Consider the following 26163-nt stretch of genomic DNA (forward strand, 5'->3'; position numbering starts at 1 on the left):
AAGTGTTTAAACATGGTAAACTTGTAAATATTTTACCATTAATAAACTTGGTATTTCTTTACACATAAGCATTATAAATATTGTAAGCGTTTTTTTTTTTTTGATTCATGATCAAAGGTATTTGCATTTGGATTTGATTCACAGCTATTATTGTGGATAGTGTATGGGTGAAAAGCATCCAAACCAACTGTTTCACGAAGGTCTGTTCCGTTCACTGTCTAAATATGCATGCTCGCCTCCAAATACCACGCACTGTTACAAACACCCTGTCCTTCCTTTTAAACCTACTACTGACTCAAAAACTACGTTCCCTCTCTCATGCTTCTTCCTGGTTCTTTCGTTGGCCACTTATATGCACCATTCTTTATGAATTTGATCAACTATGTCACAGACAAAATATGCCACCTTCACCATTTGACTTAGGGCGAAAGTTCCTCCATTGGCTTCCACCTCTCCCTCTCTCCTCTCAACATCTTTCGACCTAATCCTTGTTCCGTTCCCTTCTTACTTGGTTTCCTTCGCTTCTTTCCTTCTTTTTTCCTTTTGATCTCAAAAAATTTCTTAGCTTACATGTACTTTTTTAATCTGACCCAGACGGGGCGAAATTATATTGTTCCAATGCGCCCATGGTGGTATTTTATTTTCTTTATTTCTTTAATAAAATATTTGTTTAATCGTGTGGGTGAAAAGAAAGAGAATGTCAAAATATCAGCCGGAAATTTAAATTTCTGATGACGTAAATTTTGCTCTCCGGTGCAAGATTTTTTTTTCATTCTCTCTCTCTCTTTTTTCATATTCTCCTAAATATACACCCATTCATGATATCCAGTATTGCTCAAAAGAGACCATTTGCTAGTATTGTTACTGAAGATGAAGAGACCACAACTAATCAACACCCTTCTGAGAATGAAAGAGAGAAAAAGAGCCTGTAATAAGAAAGGGTATTTATACGTGTTTCTTTATTAATTATCCGTTTAGTGAACGCATGTCACTTCAAGACAGACGTTTATGTTCAGAAACACTCAACAAATTATGGAAACACCCCTGCTCATTTCCCTTTCAGCAGCCTGTAGATCCTGTACTTTACAATATACCTGATTATTTTGATATCATTAAACATCCAATGGATTTAAGTACGATTGAAAAGAAAATGGATGAATACAAGTCAAAGGAAGAATTTATTGCTGATGTTGAACTCATGTTTTATAATTGCTTCTTGTACAATAATCCAACTGATCCAGTTTGTGATCAAGCAAGAGAGCTTGAAAAACTATTTAAAAAGCAATTACCAAAACTAAGAGCTTCACCTGTAAGAGAAAAGAAAATGAGACAAGGCTTTATTTATCATTTCGTTATTTTTATAGGCAACAGATAAAAAAGAGAAAGTAACAGCTACAGCCATGCCAGACGAGGAATACAAACACTGTGAATCAGTTGTTAAAGAATTCAAAAAGCCAAAATATGCTCACCTCATCTGGCCATTTGAAAGACCTGTGGACGCAGATGCTTGGGGAGCTACAGATTATTATGATATCATCAAACGTCCGATGGATCTGTCAACAATTGAAAGAAAGTTTAATGAACTTGTATATAATAGCGAAGATGAACTCCATGATGACTTTAAGCTCATGTTTGAAAACTGTTATTTATACAATCCACCACAGCATGAAGTTCATTTATTAGGCAAGAAATTTGAATCAGCATTTGATAAATTTTGGAGTAAACTTCATGGAAAATCAAAAGAAAGATCTGTCAAGAAACAACGTGTAGATCAACACCAAGGTTTGTCTTTATCAAAACGACCTTAAAAATACTCATTGTTTTATTAAAGAACTTATGATCACGCCACCCACTACACAAGATGATTTGCATTTAAAATCTGACAACAATCACACTACATCTACAGTAACCAAGCCTGTAACACAATCAATCAATGCCAGTAAAACAACAACGGCACAGACAGGAACACAAGCAACACCTCAACCTTCATCTCAAGCAGCAGCTGCATCAAACGGTAAATGCAAGATGTGTATGTGCAATCTTGTATATACTTACCATATATAGATGGAAGAAACGTCTTGAGGATAAAATTAAATGTAAAGAAACCAGAAGAGGCAAAGGTAGGCTCCATTCTATATAAGCCTAGTTACAGTCTTTATATTTCTATTCATTAGCCTACATCAACACCATCAACTTCAGCGCCACATAAATCTACCGTGAAAATACCTGGATTAGCTTTATCTAAAGAACCACCCACAGCTGCACCCAAACTAGCACTGGATCAGCAACCTCCTTCACCGCTGGAGAAGAAAGAACAAAGACCGGCTCTAGTGTTACAAAATCACGACAAGTGGGTAGCACAGGCAAAACAACATGCTCTTCAGCAGCAGCAATCCTATAAATCTACAAATAGTAATAACAAACCTGTAAACATAAAAAGCAATACTGTGCCAAGCGAACGAAGGGCTTCTCTCTCAAGGCCTCCTGAACAACCAAAACCATCGATGTTTGACATTGGTGAATTATACAATAAAATCAATGACGAAAAGCGATTAAGGCAGCAACAGGTAATAGAGTAAACAATCACAAAAAAAAAAAAGTATACTGAATCTTGTAAAGTTACGAGAAGAGCAAGAAAGACGAGAGAGAGAGGAGAGAGCACGAAGGGAAAGAGATCGATTAAGGCATGAAGAACAATTAGCAAAGAAGAGAGAATTCCTGAAGCAGATGGCAAAAAGAAAAGAAAGAGAGAAGGAACAGCGCTTGGCCGCTTTGGTAAAACATATGACTATCATCTACAACACTCACTTATCCTTTTATATGTAGAACGAACGTGTTGTAGATATAAGTGCACAGAAAATGATTTCACATAAATTTGAATCAAATATATTAAGTAAAGACCTAGACTGGAGAGAACTCATCAGTTGGCAAAGAGATACTGTGGATTATCGACATATACCTGTACCCGCCTTCATCCGTCGATCCCATCTCAACTTGCAAGAGCTTCGATCAAAGCTTTTAAGTAAAAGCGTCCGTTTAAAGAATGCTAGACAGCAAGCAGAACATGGTCAACACTTTGAATATGCGTCAAATAATGGTGGTCATCACAGCTCAGGTCAAGACTCTGATATGGATGTAGAATAAAGTAGTAACAATATAATAATAATAATCATAATAATCATGAATGTATATTTGGAAAATAAATTAGCTGTCAATACAAAGAACTCTACAAGATTTATATGCGAATTGTTAAAATCATGTAAAAAAACAAATAAAGTGAATTGGCATAATAACAACATGCCCTTTAAAAGCTTCTGTTTTGTGTGAAATAAGCATTATATTGATCAAATTGAATGAATCATACAGGAGTGATGGCAAATAGCAGAGTGATTATTACCGCTATTGGGACATGAAAAAAAAAAAAAAGACAAGCCAATGTAAACATTAATAAGATCTAACAGAATGAAAGCTATCAGAAACTTACAGTGTCTGACTATGAGACAAGGTCTTGCATTTGGGCTTAGGTCACGATAAATACGCAGCAAATTTGCTGCGTGAATGCCATTAACTTACCATTACATAAAAAAGCATCAATGAATGTATCAATGTATCATACCACACATAACCAACTTACAGATGAAAAAAAATCAGCAACAGTACATACGTTGTTGATGCAAACTTTTAGGTGTTTTTTTCATTCTTTTCTCGTTCGACGCTGTTTCAGGATTTACATATTCAAAATAGAGTTGGTCTATCAACACAGTTACACCATCAGTCATAGTCTTCTCAGGTCTTACAGATACGCTTGATTCAGAAAAAGGGGGAAAATCATTTTATTTTGATAGGTTGTCAATCAGAACATCAATCTATAAAGACGCATCGTTCTACAATACATTGAACGGTGCCTGGATCCTAAAGTGTAACACCCCCTTCCCTTTGCAGCGCATCCGGCCGTGACATACACACGGTCTATTCTAGGTAAGCCACTTTCCTAAAGTTATTTTTAGTGGTAAATTTTGATTTACGGAAGGGGGCCCATCCGCACTCAGCGAAAGAAATGTACGACTAAGAGAAAACATGTGTGTTATACAAGGTTTTTTATATAGTCTACAGGGGAGGCTAGCATCTACGTTTGACAACTGGAATTTCGCTCAAGAGTACAAAAGAGAGAGGGGGGAGTAGCAACATTAAAATTTTGTAATGTTTTAATATTTCTATTCTGGATATATTCTCCCCTTGTCTATGTATTTATAGATCAAAAGAAAGAAGCACCTCCTGTTAAACAACTCTTCAGTTGGCACAGTTGCAAAAGGATAAAGCTATCATCGCTATGATTATAAGCCTTCTGAATAATGAGTATAACGTCTTTAGGGAGAAAAACACAAGCAAAAAAGAAAGAGAACAGAAAACGCGGTTTAATGTTACATGGTGATTTGCCTTAGTTACATCAAGAACATCTGTATACAGTGCCTATCCGCCCGAAGTAAGGCCTGATTCCTAAAAGATGATTCTACGCTTTCGTATAGTCACCAATGATGATCATAAACTCATTCATATATCATAATTTATTTTTGTGTTTTCAATGATACCACACATATGTAAAGAAGAATATACATAGATTGTTTCAGTAGCTTAGTTAAACATGAGTGTACTGCCATAAAACATTGGATATTGTGTAGCCGCTGTTGACCCAGTAAATAAGAGTGGATAATTGGGTTTATAAATTTCGTGCAAGCTCGGTTGCTGTATGTACTGTTGTGATTGATATTGCTGTGGTTGATATTGCTGTGGTTGATATTGTTGTGATTGGTGATGCGAATGAGTATAATAATAGCTGCTATAATAATATTCATAATCATATAGTGAGGATGATGATGATGATGTGGTGGTATAGACACTGCTATTACTACTTGTGCATTGCGCAGTATCCGAAGTTGTTTCAGGGTAAGGCGTACCTGCAGATAATTGGCTCGATCGACGTCTACCGCTTCTCTTGGTCGTAGGCGCTTCAAGATTATCTATAAAGGCTTGCTCTTTTCCTGGCTGAATAGTCCAATAACATCCTTTTCGAGATTGGCCAGGGTCAGAGGTTTCTCGCTGAATTTTAACAAATGCTTTATGCAAGGATAAATTGTGTCTAACCGAATTCTAGATATTTTTTAACTACTTCTGTGGCAATTTGGTAGTGTGATAATGAAATACTTACTTGCCAGCCTAAGTTGCTATTGGTATAATACGGATAATGCTCTATTATCCATTGGTAGATCTCGTTCAGTGTCAGTTTTCGTTCCTTGCTGCTCAGGATAGCATGGCCAATGATTGTCGCGTATGAGTAAGGCGGTTTTTCTTTCTTGTTGATTGGGTTCCAGGAAGGCACGATGTGAATAGGTCCTAATGGATAATAGTTTTGGCTACTTGTATCCACTTTAGCTTGCTCTATACTACATGGACCTCTTTTTTTGGCATTTCTTGATCGAATGGCTATTGTTGATGATGTTCTTGAATTCATTTATGTACGATATATATTTAGGAAGAGAGTATGTATATATATATAATGTATGTATATTTTACAGAACAGCGGGAAAAAAAAAAGAAGAGAAAAGAAAAAAGAGAAGAGCAAAGATATATATGTGCTATATATACGTGTGTGCGTGAGTAAGAAAGAGAAAGGGAGGTAATTTATAGATAGTCATTATCCTCTCCATCGGAACTAGCGAAAGTTACACCACAGCAGCAATCTGTCAGTTCAATGAATGAGAAGAAAACAAAGGGGAAAAGAAAGAAGAAGGATTATATATCTTTATTGATGCTATTGTTGGTATTGTTGTTATTGTTGTTGTTATTTTATGTATTGTCTTTAACTTTCTAACCACTTTGCTCTTTAGCGATTACCCTTTCTCGGCATATAAATAACAAATAACTAAATTAAGGAGGTGCGGAATGGGGTACATATGGAATCTATGATTCCGAGCGTGACAAATTTTGATGTGATACGTGCCAATCGTGTACTTGGTTACACATTCAACAGTATAGTAATTGGGTACGGTGTTCTTTATTAGGATAAATGAAAAAAGAGTGAGAGGACTTGTAGCAACAAGGGAATGAGCCGAAAGTGTATTTTAAGGTTGATCACAACACCTAAACAAAAAAGTCCGATCTGCAATTTGTAAAACAGGAGAAAAAGGCAAAGCTATCATACGATCACTTCTTGTTCACTTGTCGTCTTGCTTTATCATTTTCAAATTGAAGTTATGTAACAGATTGACTTTTGGATCTAAACTCTTCTTTCTTTTCGTAAAGGCGAGTAACCCTCCGTGCTTAAGACATGAAAAATAAAGTTAACTGCCTAAAGTTTCGTTGGAGAAAGCGAATCCAAATCTCGCTGGTACCAGCTCTTTGGGCACACTTTATGCAAGAAATGATTCACTGTGCCACTGTGTTATGAACCATCATATGACTCATCAATAGGTATTCTAGGCAACGTAATTACCCCATTTTGAACTACGTTGTTAGGGTTGTGCTTGTAACCTAGTAACAATGACCTCCTCCTTTTCTCCTTTATGAAAAATTGGCAAAACTACAAATACTGTCATGGTATTAACAGAACTTTATGCAATCATAGTGTTCACCGGCATAAAAAACTTGGCGTTCTCTATCCTTTTCCTTTTTTTTTTTATTTTCATTGTCTAAATCATTAAGCTTGCTTAGGTGAATTGATGTTCAAGAGCAAAGTATCAGCGTCAAGCATGACCTTATTTCCAGATCTAGAGATGATGCTGGCAATTTCACGAGCTGCTTCAATACGCTTCAACTCAAGGAAGCCAGGCTTGTTCTTGATCGCCTCACCAATCAATTCAGCTGACTTGGCCTCACCTTGAGCACGAACAATGACGGATTGCTTTTCTTGTCTTGCTTTATCTACAATGAAAGCTGCACGTTGAGCTTCTTGTTGAGCAATTTGCTTGGCTTCGACGGCGCTTTCGAAAACAGGTGAGAATCCAACGTGAGTAATAGAGACATCATCCAAAATAATGTTGAATCGAAGTGCACGACGAACGAGGTTTTCACGAACCAATCTTGACACACGTTCACGTTGAGTAATCAATTGTGAGGCAGTGAATTGTGCTACAACTGACTTGAGCACTTCATTGACGATAGAAGGTAAAATACGTTCATCGTAATCTTGGCCTAATGTACGGTAAACGGTGGCAAGTTGATCAACACGAGGTTTTGAAAGTACACGACAAGTAATGTTGACCATTTGTAAATCTATTCACCAGCTTAGTATGACATGTGGCTATATATGCAATCTATGTAATACCTTTAGTGCCTGTCAAAGAAGCAACATTACGAGGCTTTGCACGAACATCGTAAATGATGGGTGTTTCAAACCAAGGAATCATAAAGTGAGTTCCTTCGTTGTAAATATTATCTTGAACACCAAAGAGACGGGTGTATTTGATAGCTCGGTGACCACCGTCAACTAAAAGATCATTAGTCTTGTAGTTTCAACAAGGGTATTATTTTTGTACCGTTGAAAAGAGAAGCATTCACACCATAACCCAAAGCTCCCAAAACGACCAAGGCACCAGCGGCAGAGCCAATGCCCTTACCAGAACCACCGGGGAACATGCCTCCTAATTTCTGTGCTGCTTGTTTTGCTTGCTGTGCCATTTTTATTGACAAGAAAAAAAAAAGAAATTTTACCTGTCCATCCCCCCGCTCCTCGATTTTTCTGCGACATGTTTACCCAATCGATTTTATTTCTGCTGGGAAAATTAAAGACTACGCTTTTTTATAAAAAGAAAATGCTTTATTTTTACAAGTGAGCACATTTTTTCATAGCTTGGCGAACACCCAAATCAAGCATAATCTCTTCTGAGCCACCAGGTATAGCATACGCACGTACTTCACGGTACAATCGTTCTACTTTTTCAGCTTGACCACCTCGAGTATATGCGAGACCACCAAAGATCTGAGACGCTTCTCTTGCACAATATTCAAATGTCTGTGTACTTTGAGCTTTAAGAAGCGCGATGGGCCCACCTAGCAGTGAAGGCTGGCTAGATTCAGGTAATGTCTTGACTTGATAAAGAATCGACTCGAGCCATGCGTGCGTTGCTTCACATTGACGGATCATATGTCCGAGCTTATTACGGATCACGGCATGATCAATAAGCCGTTGTCCGAATGTCTTGCGTTTTAAAGCATACTATGAATCAAAGTGTAAGAAACATCACATTGCCTATATTTTCAAGTAGTACCTTGAATGCTTCTTCAATACACACACGGGACAGACGGCTAGCTTGCATGACAATACCAAGTCGCTCATGATTGAAATTATGCATGATATATTTGAATCCTTGGTTAAGCTGTCCGATAAGATTTGCCTTGGGCACTTTGACCTATAATAAAGACAGTTACATGTGTGTTATTAAAAAGCAAAGAATCTTACATCTTCAAAAGTAATGTAGGAAGTGCCTGACCCCCACATACCCTGGCAATCCATCTTTCTCGCGCTGACTCCAGGCATGCTTCTTTCAATTAGCAATAATGAAATGCCTCCCATACCAGGCCCACCCGTTCGACAGGCTACCGTATAATAGTCAGCAAACAAGCCTTGCGTGATCCATTTCTTCTCTCCGTTGACCAGAAAGTGGTCTCCCATATCTTTGGCTGTGGTTGTTAGATTGGCTACATCAGATCCTGCCGAAGGTTCTGTGATACACAAGGAGATCACTTTATCTCCAGATAAGCATTCAGGTACAACGCGGTTTCTGATTTCATCGCTAGCAAAGTTAATGATGGGAGGAAGAGCAATGGCAAGGCCGCCTTCCAGGTACCAGATGAGGCCACCAGAACCGGCACGAGCTAGTTCGTCAACACAAATAAACTCGTGAAATATATCAAATTCTGAAGCAGGTATGCCTGCAGGAAAGCCATAGGGTAGTAACTCAGGGTACTTATTTGCACCATTTGGCAGAGCAGAAAGAAAACCTACCTCTGCAGCTCGCTTCAAGACAGAACGAGGAAATTCTTTTGCTTCGCTCCATTCATGGCAATGAGGAGTCAGTTCCTTATCAACCCATTCTCGCATGACTTTTCTTAGGCGAATATGGGATTCCTGATAGTATGGACTGGCAGTTGTGAGTAATAAATAAACACGTTGATAAAATACCAATATTACCTATTCCAATCCTGATACCAAGTTGGATCGCTGTAAGGAATGTTTTCTCCAAACCGTTGGGTTATGTCAGCTTGATCTTTGGATTCTGATTGCTGTGACGGTGATTGATGAACATCTGTGCCGAGAACACCAATCTGCATAGGCTGACCAATACGCTGCATGATAGATTCATTATGGAACGTCTTGAACTCTTTACTAGCATCCTTTCCTGCCTTTTTCAGCAGCACCTTCTTTCCTCCCGGATGTTCATTCACAAATTTTGTTAGATCAAAAACTTTGCCATCAATGATGACCCACAAGTCATCCACTTTATTATGTTTTGCCACTTCCTCTTTTGTATATGTCTTCATTTAATACAAAAGAGAAAAAAGAAAAAGAAAAAAGACAAGGCGCGTAAAATGGACAATGACAGAATTCACATTATCTAATCTTTTTAATTGTGGGGAAAAGTAGGGGAAAAAGAAAATCCTGTTTCTATTTTCCGAAAGCGATCCTCTTTATCTCATCTACTTTATTACGATGAAGCATAAACGTAGGCGTAATCCATCGTCCACAGGAGCATTGATCTCCAGACCAGTTATAGTTGCCAATTTTACATCGACATTTTGGACAGTCAATACGACCCTGTACGTCTTCAACAAAGCCTTCCATCCACTGCATAGGTTCGATAAAGTAAGAGGAGCAGGTATTGTTTTTGGCAGCCAGTGCGGCAAGAAGAGGATTCAGTGCCTTATTTGCCTCTAATGGTTCAGTATCTGTTGTTGTGGCTGTTGCAGTTGTTGTTGCGGAAATGTCTGCATTACGTTTATGGTATGAGAATGACATTTGACCCTTTCCGGGTTCATGATCAATAACATGTTCAGCTCCAACAAGCAAACGTCTACATTTGCGACATCTTAGACCTCTGAAGGGCTTTTTACTATCCTCAACATTGCTTAAACCTGAGTATTCTGGATCGAGTGCAAATTGTACTTGTTCTTGATTTGACATTATTGAAAATAAGAAAAAAAAAGAGTCTTCTGAACTGTAAATAACAGCACTCCGCGCGTACGCCACGTCAAACTCATGATTTTAAAAAAAGACAAGGTTTTAAAACAATCTATTTATTCTAGTGTTTAGCTCTCTTTTGTTTTCGCCATTTCTCCACAATATTCTGTACTCGTTTGCTTGAATGTTTAGATCCAGTTATATCTTTCACAGGGCCTGTGGTTGGACTAAAGAAACTATTGATAGTTGATTGTTCACCAACAGCCTAGAGCAAATCAATTAGAAAAAGAGAGGATCAATCATTGTCTAATAACTTACAGTTCTTTTGTTCATTTCTTGAAGTACAGGTAATAGTACTTGATCCGCCTTTTCTTCTGGCCAGCCAAATGCCTCCATCAAGAAGACTCTTAAGGAATCAAGCTGAGGTTGTCCCCATTTGAATTGCTGCTTGGAGTTGTCTACAGTAGGATGAAGATATGCTTCCTTGACCAACGGATTAGGAAAGTCAGCTGGTATTTCCAAATCCTTGTGCCCTTTTCTCTATTATGTATATAGTAAGCAAACGGTATTTTTGATAATCAAGGGATCTTACAAACTTCTTTTGAAAATCTGTGGTATCCTGACCACTATTATACCAGTCCTTAAACCGTATTAAAGGAGTTTCTACTGACTCATCCTCATCATCAACAGATGAAAACTCTGAGAGAATTTCCATAGCCGCAACAGGACCAACCCCGGGAATTCCTTCTGTATAATCACTGCCCAACAAATAAGCAAGTTGAATTAGCTTTGTTCTGCTCAGCATCATTTCTCTTTCAATATCTTGACTTTTGTAGAATTCTACAAAGCGTTGTTGATTGAACATATTTTTATATACACGTGTTGCTCCAAACAAAAAGACATCAGAGTCATCTGTGATCGTTCCTTCAATCAGGTTAAGACGCTCCAATTCGGCACACTGTGCTTCAGCCTCCATAGGCGAGACAATATAAGGAATACCAAACAGTTTTAAAAGCTCTTGTATATCTTGAATCATTTGGTCTGTTATATCATCTGTATTTCCCTTTTCTTTTCTCTGTCGAGCATTCAAGTCCTTCATGTCTTCATATAACTCTCTTTTTACGTCTTCTATATTCCTTGATGCAATATTAGAGATGAAGCGAGCATACTCATCATCTTCCCCTTGTACATTATCATCCAATTCTTCTTCTGAATCGTAGCCTTGGCCATTAGTCGCTACTGTTGCTGCTACAGCTTCATTTTCAACCTTATCACTTCTTTGAGATTCATCATCAGCTTCTTTCTCTTTTGAATTATTTAGATTGTCAAAAGTATGTATGGGTATAACTTCTTCATATTCTATTGATATGCTTTCATTATCATCCTCGTCCTCGTTGTTCTCAATATGCCCATCATGGCTAATCTTTTCCAGCGACGAGGTGTTTTTACTAGCTTGTGTATCCTTTTCTTGTTTCCGATTGTCTTCATTTTCGCTTAGCTTATTTACACCAGATTTCTCATCTGGTTTTGTATACAGTAATGACTGTGATACATTAATATATACAGGTTCTCTCAAAGGAGTGACACTTTGTGATGGTTTATCATCAGTTTCTAACTTTTGGCTAGATCCAGCTTCAACAAATTGAATAATCTCGTCATCGTCATCATCAAGTATAGACGTGTCTTGTATGATATTATCTTCAAAAGACGGTTCAACCAAATCGTTTTCAGTCTTTGATGGCAGTTGCTCTCTTGCAGCAGTATCCTGCTGTTGTCGGTTGTTTTGCTTCCACTGAATCACGTTCTCTAAAAATGATTCCTGAAACTGCAACGACTCTAAAGCAAGTTCATCCCCTTCACGCGTTTTTCCAAACTGTTTACGTATGGACATGAGCTGATTCTGTAGTGTTGGAATGTCACTATCAAATATGGCTGATCTAAGAACCCTTTTGTACTCGTCATTAAACGAATACAAGTACAAAAATGCATCAGGAACTCTAGAAATCCAAAGGTTTAGGAAATCATCGGGCCCAAGTGATAATGCAGAATCATCTTGTTCCTTTTTTGCTGCCTTGTTTAATTCCCGAGTATCCTGAGCATAAATCCTTGAAATGACCTGATCTATAGCCTCGTCATCTGCATAAGCGTTCATATCATTCAGCAAATGATCTCTTTTGTTTTCGTTTGGTTTGCTATAATCTATAAACAATGTCTCGTCTTCATCTTCTGAAATTACAGAGGTAAAGGGTCCTTCGTCTGTCTGTCCTTTATCTTTTTCCTGGTCTTCTTCTTCGTCACTAAGAATCCCATTCAATAAAGCAGCAAGCTTTGGATTGTTTGCCACAGCTTCCTTTACTTTATCAACTTGATCTTTTTTCTCTGTTGAGTTGCTGTATACATTTAGTACTTTATCAGCCTCGTTCCTCACTTTCTTACCTCTCAACGTCTTCTGTAGTACCCGTAGGAGGTTGTACAGGATCAATATAGACAGGATTTGCAGCAGAGAGGCCAGGAAGTTTCCACCCCAAGCCTTGTTCTATATTCTCATTCTTGTACAAGATGTATTCTCTACCTCTCTCACCGGCTACACGGGCAGGCTCAGAGGCAACCGTCCCCCCAGCAACAGTGTTCATCTGTATCACTCTTTGTGTCATTTCATTTCGATGTTTTAGCAATTTGATCTGCTGCTTTGAAAAATCAAGCGCAGTTTTAGAATTTCTAACCATTTGATCTAGTCTTGCCCAAGATGTTTGACGTGATTTAAGCTTCAAATCTTGAATGATCTCATACTGTATCTCAGGTGGTAACGACTTGAATGTTTCTGAGTCAATGTCCATATCTGAAGGCATATATTCTTCAACAAATTCCTTAATTTCTTGTGCTGTTGCTAAACGAGGATCTACTTTATCAGGATGGATCTGGTTTTGATTTATCTCTGGTAATTCATATTGATCTAGTTTTCTATTCTTTCGTAAAACATCAACTGCAGCTGATTTTTCAAGTTGTTCATAGTACACATATTCTTCGTCATTAGTTGTCTGTTCTCCTCTTCGTCTAAATAACGTGATTAAGTCTACTACTATTGATGTTTGATCAAATCACCAAATACCCACTTTTTTTCTTCTTCCATTATAACCCTTGACTTAACTTGAGCACTCAAGATCTTTCTTGCGGTGGCCTTCATGTTTATCTTCATCCCTTCTCTTCGTCTTCTTCTTTCTCTCTAAAAATAAAAATAAAAATACAAAATAAGAATCATATTACCTTGCCTGATTGTTATATTTTACTATAGTATTTCGTTTTAATACTGGCGCTCCGCCATCAAACACAAACACAGGTTTAATATCATAGAATAATAACTTGCATAGTCTTCGAAAGAAGCCCAAGAGGTGTCCATTTCTTAGAGCATTTCCTTGCCTGTCACGCATGGTTCGCATAAATTGGTGGATCCAGATCGATGCATCAACTGCAATTCTTTTTTGTCTCAAAGACTCAAGCTGTGTTGGCCTTGCTGCTGGTCCGACGAGTGTCCAAAGTCCTTGAACTCCCATAGGTGATCAGCTAAACGAAAAAGAAAAAAAAAGTAATTTTGCTGCGAAACAGAAGGTTAAACAGTGCCATATAATTTAAATACCGATGCATGAATTGCCGTCAAGACTTTCAAGTGACAACAGGTACAAGAACGTCATAAAGCAATTGTAGTTGATGTTTTATCTTGATGTTAATTTAAATAAACGACTGTTGAAGAAATAACACAGCTTTTTCTTTTTCAAAAGGAAACCATCTCCTCTAAGCTTGTTTTCTATATCTTTAACTCATTTAGGAGTCTACTCCCCTCGTCAGTATCCATCAACTTTTAGCGTTTGGTAACTGATACTTGTTCAGTATAATTATTGAAAGTGAAAAAAAAGTTTTGGCGAGAGTGACCCAACCTTGCTTATGCGCCACTGTGCGTCAATCGAGATACGTCTTGTACACTTATTGCTAATGTTTTTCATTGAAAAGCAGAAATGAATATAAGAACGGAAGTGCATACATTCATTCTATAATGATGATTTATATTAGTAAGCGTTGTGGTTTTAACAAAGAGAGTGATTATTAAGTTTGTTGTTCCTTGTAGATTGTTGTCAATTTACACAAAAGAAAAGAGAACGAATCCTAAAGTGGTCTTGTGGTTTTTATAGAACGTATTCAAGATTGGATTGTCAAACTGAAAAAAAGTGTAAAGCAACGTTTTGGACTTTAATGAAATTAGTCGGTTCTTTTTATTAGTAAATATACAATGTGTTCCCTTTCTTTGACTAATGCCTTAACTATGCCTAAAGATGCCATTTTATGCCAATGATTATTTATGCCCTGTTTATGCTGATGCTATGACGATGCTTATTTTATCGTCTTCAATACCGCGACTTAACTCTAAAGATGTCTCTTCCTTAATTTCGTCATCGTCGTCTTCATCCGATTCATCCTTACAGCTTGCCAAATTGAAGAGCTGTAGTGCAATCGAAGCATTGGATATGCTCTCTTCATCGATTGCCTGGAAGAATAGCCTTGCCAACTCATTCTCCTTGTCAACAAACATACGATCGACGTACTTGGCTTGAATGTAGGCCAGCTTTGCCTCGTGACTGTCTGTAGGGGATACACGAGCAGTTTGATGACCCCAAATAGTGTTTGCTTGCGCGTTACCCATCAAACGCAAGAACTGTACGACTTCGGGAGTGTAGCAAGCCCTGTCTAGCTTCAACGATCGTACTTTTGAAATATGTGTGCCAAGGCTTCTGTGAATTCCTGAACACTCTGTATAAGAAAGAAAGGAGATGAATAAATCAAGTTTTTTAAAAGGAGAAAAAAATCCTTACCGATACACAATAAGACGCCCAGATTTAGCGAGCACCAATCCGGATCTTTGGCTCCACAGTCAGCGCAGGAGTGATTTGATTCATCTTCTCTCAGCATGCTTAGTAGTTCTGCCGTAGGTATAGAGTCATACTTGGAACTAATACTGTTCATTGATGATTTTGTCTTGATACTTCTTGCCTGTGAATGGATGGAAAAAGATAGATGCTTCCTAGTTTGGCCAAAATGAAAACTAGACCACCTTGATCGAAGGCTTGTCGCTGTTGGTTGTGAAGGAACCTCAAGAGATTTACCTGTATCATCATGAACTTGCTTCTCAAGGGCTACAGATCTTAGTACAACGCTTAATGAACGAGCACGACTGGATCGCTTTTTCTTGGCACTACCATGACTCTTGTTACTACTGGATGTCGACGTGGGAGTGGATGTCGAAGGCGATAGAAAGGTATCCTTAAAGTTTGTTGAGCTGCTTGTGCCATTCAGCACACCTTCAATTGAATTTTGTACGGTAGACATCCATTGTTCAGCCTCTTCCTGTGACGTTGCTTGGTACAGTCTCCGAATCTTTGGCGTTATGATCTCAAAGCAGAATCGTCTCTCTGAATTTCGTGCTTCACGTACGCTTGCGAACCTCAAGTCTATCGGGTTGTTATGTGGCTCCAGTTGCTTCTTCCAGTTTGTGTACTCGTAAAACTGCCCACCGCTTACAACACACCAGTATCTAAAAGAGAGAGAGAAAAAAAAATATGTTGGCTCTAATGGAAATTTTTGATATTTATATCTCGCCTTACTTGTGCCATGCTTGAGTGGTATGTTTAACCTCAAACCCGGAACTTTTGGATGGCTTTGAAGTTGCGAACAAGAACCCTTCCTTTTTGCGACCTAACAGAGCATTTCCTCTATTCGCTTGGTGTGCTAGGTCTCTGATACCCTTAAATTTGTCCTCATTGGTGCTTGAAGACGACTGATCTGTATCACAAGATATGGAAGAGATAGCTTGACATTCAGAATTACTGGGCCGTCTCTTCTTATCCAAGTGTTCAGTAATCAACATATTTTCCATCTCTTTCCTCTTTGCGGCCCTTGCCTGAATCTTCAGCGCATGCTGCTTTGATGTATCTTCTAGTAATTTCGATAATAATTCGAGCCCAGGCTTAGTATTCTCAACCTTTTGCGCTATTGATTCGAAATACTTGACTTCACGAACGATATGATCTGTGATGCAGAAAAGAATGTCGTGCTCTTTTTTACCCCCATGCAAATCCAAGAGATACCCCAGGTAGTCGAAACGTGCTAGATCAAACTTTAATTTCCGAGCCACCTGCCTTTCCTCGTCAACATGCTTTCGCTTTAAGTATTTGGCCAGCACAGCATAGTATTCTTTACTCTCTTCCTCAAACTGTCGCTTCTTCAGATCTGCCATTTTAATGTCCTGTTCATATAGTGCCTTGATGGGATCCAGTAGCTGTGTTGATAATGCAGCGTCCAATCGCTGCCTTTCCTCTGTGATCTTTGTCCAAGCATCATTCAGATAATGGTTCATCAAGGGTTCAACACATTCGATATCTTGCAATGTCTGCATAAATTCCCCGTCTGCCATTGCTAATTGTCTTCTAGCTTCCAAGGAGGTAGTTGCTGCCTTGATAATTCGCTTTACTCGAGCTTTCAAGACGGTTGTACGACTTTCGAGATGCTTGATAGTAGCTCTGAATAATGGTCCATCCTCAGAAATCTCCATATTTGTTAACAACTGCATTTTTCGATTAGCTAAAAAAATGTTTAGGAGAGAAAAAGAATAAAGAATAAAGGAAATGAAAAATACACGTTTTTGTTCATCTTGAGGTACACAAAATTCCATGTTCCTGCAGTTCAACGGAGAATTAATTTATTGGTTACATATCGTGTTGCCTGGCAACAATAAACATCCATGGACACGAACACGGCGTACGCCTACCATTCGGGTGAATGAGGTTCTTGGACAAATAAAGTCATGTATATATGTAATTGTCATCATCTTGGTTCCTACAATTGGTTTTTCTCTTGTTTTCTGAATATAAACCAAGAGACGATCAATTATTCTCAGTGTGCACACGGACATTTAAAAGAAGACCCTCAACTTCTGGGACTACCATCGGTATACTGTTACAATAGTTGATTGTCCCTCCTTTATTCAAGTGGTCAAGAATATGTCAGTTTATTAATTAAATCATTTTATACAAGCTTTTCATTGATACACGTCCTTTTGATAGATTTACATTTAAACTTCATTACCAAGTACGACATAGCAGAAGAATTCATGAGGGGGGTGCCCATTTATGGTAGATGGATTTATTACTTTTTATTTCACATGGTTAATACTTTTAATAAGATTCAATGCACTTCCCTTCTTGAACCAACCAATCTGATCCTGACTCATGGTATGCTTAGCATCAATAGTCACTTTTGATCCATCAGGCTTAGTCACGATCAGTTGAACTGGTTTACCTGGTGCAATATCCCTGACACCAACTGTTTCGATCACGTCACCACTGGAGATCTTTTCATAATCATTTTCATTGACAAATGTCAGTGGCAGCACACCTTGCTTCTTTAGGTTTGTTTCGTGAATACGTGCAAATGAACGAGAGATGATGAGGGGACAGCCTAGATAACGTACTTGCAGGGCAGCATGTTCACGAGCAGAGCCTTCACCGTAGTTATGGTCAGCGATCACCATCCAGTCAATGTTCTGTCGTTTATAGCTCTTGGCCACTTCGGGGATGGTATCTTCTTTGTTGTTTGTGATATCAATTGCTGAATTGACTTTACCGGTATCTGCATTCAATGCGCCGATGAGTGTATTTTCTGCAATGTTTTCCAAATGTCCCTTATACTTTAACCAAGGTCCAGCCGCTGAGATGTGATCGGTTGTGCACTTGCCCTTGACCTTGAGCAATACACGAATATTTCTAAACTCATCGCCATGCCATGGCTCGAATGCTTCCAAGGCTTGTAAGCGATTTGATTTGGGATCAATACTGATTTCTACAGAAGGATCAGGAGTGGGTGTAGGTGATGGTGGTTCATATGTTGCACGACCGGCTTCAAATCCTTGGCGAGGAAGATCGTCACCACTGGGTGGGTTGAATTGGAACTTTTGACCATTCTTGTCCAGCAAGGTATCCGTCATGGGGTTGAAAGAGAGTCTGCCTGCAAACGCCATTGCTGTGACAATCTCGGGTGCAGCTAAAAAGTTCATGGTCTGAGGGTTACCGTCGTTTCGGCTACGGAAATTTCGGTTGAATGATGTCAGGATTGCATTCTCTTCTCCTTTCTTTTCTGAGCGCTTCCATTGACCAATGCAAGGACCGCATGCGTTAGCCAAGACTTGACCTCCGGCTTCTTCAAACACTTGTTGCTGGCCATCACGTTCAATCGTCGCACGGATCTGTTCGGAACCAGGAGTGACCAAGAAGGGGACTTTAAGTGGTACACCGGCTGAAGTAGCTTGTTTGACAATAGATGCAGCACGAGACATGTCTTGATATGACGAGTTTGTACAGCTGCCGATAAGTGATGCGCTCAACTCATCCTTCCATCCATTCTGGCTTACAATGTCCTTGAATTTGCTCAGGGGTGTACTCAAGTCGGGTGTAAATGGACCGTTGATATGAGGCTCGACTTCGGATAAGTTGATTTCGATAAGTTGATCATAGTGAGCACCAGAATCAGCACGCAAGAAGTGAGCGTTGCTGTCCGCAGCTTGGCTCACTGCAGATCTTCCAGTAGATTGCAAGTATGAACGCATGCTACTAGTATAAGGGAATACAGATGTCGTAGCACCTACTTCGGCGCCCATGTTACAGATAGTAGCCATACCAGTACATGACAAGCTGTCAACGCCTTCACCAAAGTATTCAATGATATGACCAGTGCCTCCACGAACGGTTAATAATCCGGCAAGCTTCAAGATCACATCCTTAGGACTAGCCCAGGGACCTAATTGGCCTGTCAGCTTGACACCAATGACATTGGGTGCCTTTAATTCCCATGGGATGTTGGCCATTGCATCAACTGCATCTGCTCCTCCTACTCCAATAGCAACCATGCCGAGACCACCTATATGATATAAGTATGACTCTTCTTTTTTGTTGCTTGGTAACTTACCTGCGTTAGGTGTATGACTGTCTGTACCCAACATAAGACCACCAGGAGCAGCGTAGTTTTCGAGTACAATTTGATGAATGATACCGCTTCCAGGCTTCCAAAAGGCAATACCATATTTCTTGGCTCCACTCTCTAAAAAGTCAAAGATTTCCTTGTTGGTGACGATAGACTGCGCAACATCTTTATCTGCTCCTTCATGAGCTGCGATCAAGTGGTCACAATGAATAGAGGTAGGAACTGCGGTTGTAGACATACCAGATAGCATGAATTGAAGAAGAGCCATTTGAGCAGATGCATCTTTACATACATGGGTTAGCTAAATCATATATTATATTTCGACTTTTGTACCTTGCATTGCTACACGATCTACATGCTTAGGTTAATACGTTGTAAATACACATAATTGCTATCATTATTACCTGGAGATAATTTTAAATAAGTCTCACCCCTGACCGGAATGGTTTCTTCAGGATTTGCCAAGTGAGAGTATACAATCTTTTCAGCCAAAGTCAATGGTCGTTGATCCAAAATACGCTTAACAAGATCAAGGTTTTTATTGAGTTTTGCATAAGGTGGAGTTATAGATGAACAATCCTTCTCTGCTACTGGGTTATGCTGTGTGGCTAGTGTACGTTTGATGGCATGTCGAAAAGTAGGTACCTACACATACTGTAAGCTTAATACTTTTTTGGATCTAAAGTGTCACTTACCCTACTACGAGCTAAATAAGCAGAAATCATATATAAAGGATGAATATAGAGTAGGGGAGGGGGGTGAATATAATCAAAAGAAGGTGTGAAAAAAGGGAAAGGGGGTAACAAAGTTTGACACTTTTTTATTATTTATGCTTGAGCAGATGATCTTTTATCTATTACCTGATAAAGAAGGCATCGGAGATAAAAAAGTAATCTTTTTTTATTTTGATTTATTTGCACTGTTTGTCAATGCCTTTTGACGTTTACGCTGTTTAGATTCAAAATCATGCCAATCACCTTGAATGTCTAATAAGCTAAATAGTCACAGTTAGTTATTGATCCTTTGTATGTTTGTTTTTCTTTACTTGGCTGGCATCACTGGCTCTGGCTGTTCAGTTTTAAAGTATGCAAATTCTAGTGCTTCAGCTGCTGTCGGCCTCTTTTGTGGATCCATTGATAATAAGGACTGTGAAAGCTCTAATGCTCCAGGGGATAATAGTCTATTCGTGTGATAGATTAGTTTCCTTTTCCTTGACTCTCTTTATCACTTACGATCCATATAATTCTTTAAATTTAGGCGCATACACCTCGGTTGGACGAACAAGTTCATACCAAGGTAGTTCAGTAAGTGTTGGCCAAGTATCTACAGTAGGTGTGCCCATAATTCTATAAATTGAGTCTAGTTGTGATATTTCATCCACTCCATTAAATATTGCTTTTCCAGTAAAGAATTCAAGCATAATACACCTACGCTTCTATTAATACATAATTATACTTAATTTTTAAATGCTTACCCAACACTCCAAATGTCTACGGCTGGCCCATATGCTGTAGCACCTAATAGCAGCTCAGGTGGCCTATACCATAACGTAATCACTCTATTGGTATAATCCTGTGTCTCATTCTTTTCAAAGACTCTCGCCAGACCAAAATCTGCAATCTTGAGCTCTCCTTTATTGTTGATCAACAAATTGGACCCTTTGATATCTCGATGGAGTATTCCCATATGATGCAGATAAGCTAGCCCTTCCAGCATCTGTTTGACCAATGATTTGGCATGAGAAGGCTGAAAGGTAAAATTAGGATGCCCTAGTATACCAGATAGATCATGATCCATGTATTCCAGCACCATATATACGCACCCCTTTGAGACCATAATTTGCTGTAATTCAATTATCTTCTCATGCTTTAGCTTTTGTAATAGCTTGATTTCTCTCACTGCGGTAATAGGAAACTGACAAGGCACATGAGCATCCTTCCTCTTTGTTAATACTATCACTTACTCCGTCTTTTTCATTCTTCATGCGAATTCGCTTCAGAGCCATCAGTTTACCTGTCTTTCCATTACGTGCTTTATACACCTTGCTATTATATACACAAAGGTTAGATGCGTCGTAACTCTCCATCTCAACTTTACCCATATGTTCCTTCTCCTACTTGGCCAATTTTTTCAAACAATACAGCTGGATCATCATTCGTTTCAAATGGATACCCTAGTTCACTAAACGACTCCTCTGATATGTCCTCCTTTATTGTTTGATCATTCGTTGGCTGTGATATTTGTGGTGATGCAGTGGATGGTGGCATATAGTCAGTAGAAGGGGGTGGAGGTGGAGGTGGAGGTTGCTCCATACTAGATGATGATGGGGGTGGCGGTGGAGGCACTTCTTGTTGCTGTTGCTGTTGTTGTTGATGGTAGTAATTAGGATCATAGTACGCATAATAATATTGAGCATACTGCTGATACTGCTCGGCTGTATATTCTGCTGTTTGATGATAGTTATTATAATCTGTCCATCCATAGTAATTCCACGCCTGTTGTTGTTGCTGTTGCTGTTGTTGTGGATCATGGTAGTAGGATGCATGTGCAGCAGCTTGCTGCTGATAGGTATCTGCTTTTGGTCCGGTAGGTATCGAGTGGTCATGACTATGACTATTATTGCTGCTAGTGACAGTGCCATTGTTGTCTTTTGTATTACGGTCTTTATTATTACTGCTGTTGTTACTATCATCTCTTCTGTAGTAGGATCTTTCTTTTCTACTACTACGCTCTCTACTAGGCCTTCTTGAAGACCAGGAAGATCTCTCTCTACTTCTGTCACGATAATCTCTAGAGGATCGACTACTTCTACTGTCATCTCCGTAATTTCGTCTTTTATCTCGATGGCTACTACTACTATGATAGCGATAGTCACTTCCATAATACTCATCTCTACTTCTTTTTTCTACGCTGCTTTTTCTGTCTGGACTATATCGATCCAGCGATCTGTCTCTTGCTTTTGAATATTCACGACTGTCCATTGTATTGTGTGTATTGGTGCGAACAAAAAGTGGTTAATAGAGTGAGAGTAAAGTCGTACTGTCTCTTTGATTGATTAAATGCAAAGAAATAAATGTTCTTGGAGCAACGCGTAATGGTATTGAAGAAACAGCTGTTTATTAAGACAAGGCCAAAAAAAAAAAATAAGAAAAATACAGTCTTTTCAGTTTACCCAATGAAAATTCAGCTTCAATTGAATTAAGTCACATTATGATTTTAACCACTAACAATACACAGAACATGGGGCAGTAGGCACACCATCATTGGCAAGTGTATCTATAGTATTCATAGGATATCTATTTTTGTAATAAAGCATGTATGCAAATCAGCTTAGGAACTCGCGCTAAGCATAGTCTGAAATGATAAATAGTCTAGACAAGATGGACAAAGATCTTTTGTGTGACAGTGCCAGGCTCACGTATTCTGATCAAAAGAGAGCATACTTGTACCTAGTAGACAGAGAATTTGATAATCACTATTACAATGATGATTAAATGACTTTATATTGTAGTAGAGAAGCCTTTGAACATCCTTATTTTTGCGTACTTGTCATCTTATGATTAAAGCTGAGCAAGTTGAACAGTGTTTGCTACTACGCAAAGCACATCAATGATCATTAGTTTTATACAAAAGGATAACATTTGAAACAAACATGCATGAATATGATCATAAGATCTCTTTCTTTTTCTTAGTCCTTTATTAGTAAAAAGTCTGGACGTTTATCAAAAAAGAGACAATCTACTGCGTTTTATTTATTGATCAACACTATCAAATTTTAGACTAACTTTTCAAGGCGCTGACAAATCCCATATTTTTGATAGTGTGAGAAGGGTAAATAAATCGGCATTTGGATGACTATTGGCAGATGTCATCTTGGGTTCACAAAATGTTAGAAATTTTTATAAAGTTTACAATAAAAATGTGAGAAAATCAATTGATAACCTATTCTATGACAACATTTACTGATTGTATTTTCTAAAATGTGTATAATTCCGCATCTTCGGGTGAGATGAACAGCATCTCGGAGATGCCGTAGGCCGTTTCTATGCTTCATCTCACGTGGATTAATCAGCCAATGATTGGGCTAGATTATGAATCATCTTTTCTGCATATTTTAAAATAACCAATTTCCAAATTCATTACATACCTTCCTTATTTAGTAACATCTGTATTACCACGATTGCATATATAAAGCAAGTAAGAGGGAGCGGGGCGGGGCGTGTTATATTTTACCCTTTCTTTTTCACATCTATTTGTTTTGTTGTCTGCAATTTTATTCAAAGAAGAAGACTATAATAAACGTAGTCAAAGGAACAATAATAAAATGATAGCAAGCTTAATAGGGACAAAGGACCCTACTATTCAATGTGACATCTTATTTTATCCACAATATCAAAATGACCATGGACAGGTTGTCTGCTATCCTGGTTCAGTCTTTGAAGGCGTAGTTAAGATTAAACTACAAAACTCTATGCCTATCCATCATATAAAACTCGTATTCAAAGCAGCTGGTAATATTCATCATTTTAATGTCTCTTTATCTGACTTTACATTTTTATGCAGAGAGAGTAAACTACGATGCTATGGGTTGGGAAAAATTAACAAAGACAAACGACCGTTTATTTGCTGTACGCACCATCCTCTGGGGATTACCTTCAAATGTAAATGTACCAGTAGATGCCTGTCCAATTTTGGAAGCTGGTGAACACCATTTCCCCTTTGTCTGTCAGATGCCCGTCATCAATTTCCCACCTACCTTTCAGCATCATCTTATCGCCACCACGTTCGGTATGATCGTGTCAATTGAGCGGCCGAATAGCAAACCGATCCTTTCTAAGCCTGTACCTTTACAATTTCAACCGATTATTGAAACGATGCCAGTAAAGAATTTGAATGGATTCAAAGAACAAACGAAACTCACACAACAATTGTCAGCTCAGGTGCTGATTCCAAGACTGGCCTATAGTATTCACGAAGATCACTTATCAGTACCACTGACTGTTCAGTTCCTATCACAGGACGAAACCAATCTGACCGGCGTGTCACAGTTACGAGCTTATATCAAATGTTACTATCAAATTAGTTACAAAACCTTTTCAAGAAGTGAAGTGACCACCGTTGCAGACTACCTACAATCCAAGCTGCCTTCTAATTCACTTTCTATTCAGTTAAGAATACCAGACAAGGATAAACTGACGCCTACCTTGACTTACTCAAGACATCTAACAGTTGAATATAAACTTGTTATCACTGTCAAGGTGCGACATGGTCCATTGAATATAAAAAAGAAGCTGTTTGAGGCACCCATCATATTTGGTACTTTACCACCTGGAACAAGAGCACCAAGACAACTGGAAGCTTATTCTCAAATAGTGGACAACACATCTGCTCTACATTCTAAACCCACTTTCTTACGACCTGAGCCTGTAAACGAAGAGGAATTTTTGCCAGCATATGATAGTGAAGAAATCCCACCTGCATATCGTTCTAATATACCAAGCACTATCAACTTGCCAACCACAAGTATTCATGGTTAATCTTGTAAATAATCATACATTATTTATTCTCTTACCACTTCATCTTTACCATCCTTCCTCTTCTTTATTTCCCCCCTTTATTTGTGTTTTAATATTAAATATATCCTTATTGATGTGTACAAGAAACAAAATTGTCACATGAGCAAAGATAACATATTTAGACGTGGTGTCCTCAGTGAAAGGCAAACACTTGTCATCCATCTTTCTTTGTTAAACTTGCACCAATAAGCTCAGCTACCCAGCATTTATCATTTTAACACACAGTTACACCAAATCGTCATTTTCAATCCTTTATCCATCACTAGACTGACCCCACTTGCACATCAATACACTAGAAACCTGTTCCATGCCTGCAATTTCTTCAAAAATGATAAATCAGATCATCATTTGTTGTTTAAAACATAAATAATGCATATTGTAGCATTACTACAAGTGGTAACAATAGTAACAGTAGTCCAGGTAACTGTGGCTGTAAGTACCCCTCCTTTTTTTTTTTCTTGATTCTCCCACTTGACTCAGTTTGGTGAAAAAGAAACTATGGAAAGCCAAGGCTAGATCATGTGTGTGTGTGTTATCATATTTAAGTTGACACAATCTTTCTCTTTTTATGCAAGTCAGTTTACTTTACGTTATCTTGATTTTTACCCAATCAGGAGATATATACTTGTCAAATGACCTCGACTGTTCTCCCCTTTAGTACATGCCTTGTAGAAAGAGTGTCTTCATGATCATACTGACTCCGGTCAGGTATGTTTATATGCAGTCGTCTAGAGCAATATACTATTTTGGTTCATTTTCTCAAGGTATCCTTCATCGCTCTACATCTTTTTTAATAATATTACATTTATAGATACATATACACTTTTTTTTAGAAATTATTCGCACACATTACAAGGTCAATAACAATTAACACTTTAGTTGATTATCAGTCTTTTCTTTATAAATTAAAAAGATAACATAAAATAATACATAAAATGAGCTTGATATTTTTGAGAGATACATAAAATAAACGTGGTCAACGCATAAATAATTCGTAGCTAATAAATTGTTAAAGACTTCATATACATGGTCTGATCTTGATTTCTTTTGTTTTCTTCTTTGGATCAAAAAGTAAGATCAGCTATTCCTTAGATAGCCCTAATTTATGTTATATTCTTTACTCTTGTAAGAAACTGATATATAGTATTATAGATTATGAAATCGAAAACAGTACCGGTGCTAGCTGGGGGCAGCTTGGTTCTTACCAAGCTTTGGTCCCGTCCGCTCTCTTTCTTGTTCTCTTTCTTGCTCTCTTCTCTTGTCTCTATCTTGTTTTCTTTTTCTCTTTTCTCTTCTTTTTTCGGGCTGGTTATCGCCAGCCCTGCCCATGGTGCATTTCGGGTAAGATATTAATAATCTCTTTATAAGCTTACTCATTTTTCTTGCTTCTCT

General features: G+C 38.4%; 10 protein-coding genes across 10 annotated transcripts; 2 read left to right on the plus strand and 8 right to left on the minus strand.

The window, feature by feature from the left end:
- Nucleotides 1–713: 713 nt before the first annotated feature.
- Nucleotides 714–3423, plus strand: RHIMIDRAFT_274164 (Bromodomain-containing protein). Its single transcript, XM_023612441.1, has 7 exons — nt 714–1309; nt 1365–1782; nt 1832–2014; nt 2065–2120; nt 2175–2567; nt 2620–2775; nt 2827–3423. Exons 1-7 carry the CDS (start codon nt 986–988, stop codon nt 3142–3144), a joined length of 1848 nt encoding a protein of 615 aa, XP_023461328.1. The 5' UTR covers nt 714–985; the 3' UTR covers nt 3145–3423.
- A 1623-nt stretch (nt 3424–5046) lies between these two features.
- RHIMIDRAFT_193005 (winged helix DNA-binding domain-containing protein) lies at nt 5047–5341 on the minus strand (the record flags this gene model as incomplete). Its single annotated transcript, XM_023605986.1, has 2 exons — nt 5047–5148; nt 5207–5341. Coding segments are annotated over 2 exons (237 nt in total), but the record flags the coding sequence as incomplete, so codon positions are not given.
- Nucleotides 5342–6389: 1048 nt separating this feature from the next.
- On the minus strand, nt 6390–7679 carry RHIMIDRAFT_96618 (prohibitin Phb2). Its single transcript, XM_023615940.1, has 3 exons — nt 7533–7679; nt 7322–7483; nt 6390–7269 (listed from the first exon to the last, which is right to left on the minus strand). The coding sequence occupies exons 1-3, from the start codon at nt 7672–7674 to the stop codon at nt 6695–6697; spliced, it is 879 nt and encodes a 292-aa protein (XP_023461330.1). The 5' UTR covers nt 7675–7679; the 3' UTR covers nt 6390–6694.
- Nucleotides 7680–7766: 87 nt separating this feature from the next.
- Nucleotides 7767–9568, minus strand: RHIMIDRAFT_295758 (acyl-CoA dehydrogenase NM domain-like protein). The gene is made up of 4 exons (XM_023614210.1): nt 9188–9568; nt 8456–9137; nt 8265–8405; nt 7767–8212 (listed from the first exon to the last, which is right to left on the minus strand). Exons 1-4 carry the CDS (start codon nt 9535–9537, stop codon nt 7820–7822), a joined length of 1566 nt encoding a protein of 521 aa, XP_023461331.1. The 5' UTR covers nt 9538–9568; the 3' UTR covers nt 7767–7819.
- A 93-nt stretch (nt 9569–9661) lies between these two features.
- RHIMIDRAFT_242439 (uncharacterized protein) lies at nt 9662–10177 on the minus strand (the record flags this gene model as incomplete). Its single annotated transcript, XM_023609784.1, has 1 exon — nt 9662–10177. One exon carries the CDS (start codon nt 10175–10177, stop codon nt 9662–9664), a length of 516 nt encoding a protein of 171 aa, XP_023461332.1.
- A 118-nt stretch (nt 10178–10295) lies between these two features.
- RHIMIDRAFT_295759 (PIN domain-like protein) lies at nt 10296–13775 on the minus strand (the record flags this gene model as incomplete). Its single annotated transcript, XM_023614211.1, has 6 exons — nt 13462–13775; nt 13288–13397; nt 12611–13228; nt 10767–12564; nt 10493–10714; nt 10296–10439 (listed from the first exon to the last, which is right to left on the minus strand). Exons 1-6 carry the CDS (start codon nt 13723–13725, stop codon nt 10296–10298), a joined length of 3156 nt encoding a protein of 1051 aa, XP_023461333.1. The 5' UTR covers nt 13726–13775.
- Nucleotides 13776–14353: 578 nt separating this feature from the next.
- On the minus strand, nt 14354–16811 carry RHIMIDRAFT_274199 (ArfGap-domain-containing protein). The gene is made up of 3 exons (XM_023612442.1): nt 15826–16811; nt 15037–15755; nt 14354–14974 (listed from the first exon to the last, which is right to left on the minus strand). Exons 1-3 carry the CDS (start codon nt 16770–16772, stop codon nt 14535–14537), a joined length of 2106 nt encoding a protein of 701 aa, XP_023461334.1. The 5' UTR covers nt 16773–16811; the 3' UTR covers nt 14354–14534.
- Nucleotides 16812–17372: 561 nt separating this feature from the next.
- RHIMIDRAFT_242442 (aconitate hydratase) lies at nt 17373–19920 on the minus strand (the record flags this gene model as incomplete). The annotated part of the gene is made up of 5 exons (XM_023609785.1): nt 17373–19132; nt 19181–19477; nt 19529–19546; nt 19600–19840; nt 19891–19920. The coding sequence occupies 5 exons, from the start codon at nt 19918–19920 to the stop codon at nt 17373–17375; spliced, it is 2346 nt and encodes a 781-aa protein (XP_023461335.1).
- Nucleotides 19921–20095: 175 nt separating this feature from the next.
- On the minus strand, nt 20096–21462 carry RHIMIDRAFT_209058 (Pkinase-domain-containing protein; the record flags this gene model as incomplete). The annotated part of the gene is made up of 6 exons (XM_023607109.1): nt 20096–20189; nt 20241–20375; nt 20428–20622; nt 20670–21109; nt 21159–21240; nt 21293–21462. The coding sequence occupies 6 exons, from the start codon at nt 21460–21462 to the stop codon at nt 20096–20098; spliced, it is 1116 nt and encodes a 371-aa protein (XP_023461336.1).
- Nucleotides 21463–23420: 1958 nt separating this feature from the next.
- Nucleotides 23421–25211, plus strand: RHIMIDRAFT_316628 (uncharacterized protein). Its single transcript, XM_023615065.1, has 2 exons — nt 23421–23706; nt 23759–25211. Exons 1-2 carry the CDS (start codon nt 23520–23522, stop codon nt 24730–24732), a joined length of 1161 nt encoding a protein of 386 aa, XP_023461337.1. The 5' UTR covers nt 23421–23519; the 3' UTR covers nt 24733–25211.
- The last annotated feature ends 952 nt before the right edge of the window (nt 25212–26163 follow it).

The sequence above is a fragment of the Rhizopus microsporus genome (assembly GCF_002708625.1).
Source record: "Rhizopus microsporus ATCC 52813 unplaced genomic scaffold scaffold_32, whole genome shotgun sequence".
NCBI classification, from domain to species: Eukaryota; Fungi; Mucoromycota; class Mucoromycetes; order Mucorales; family Rhizopodaceae; genus Rhizopus; species Rhizopus microsporus.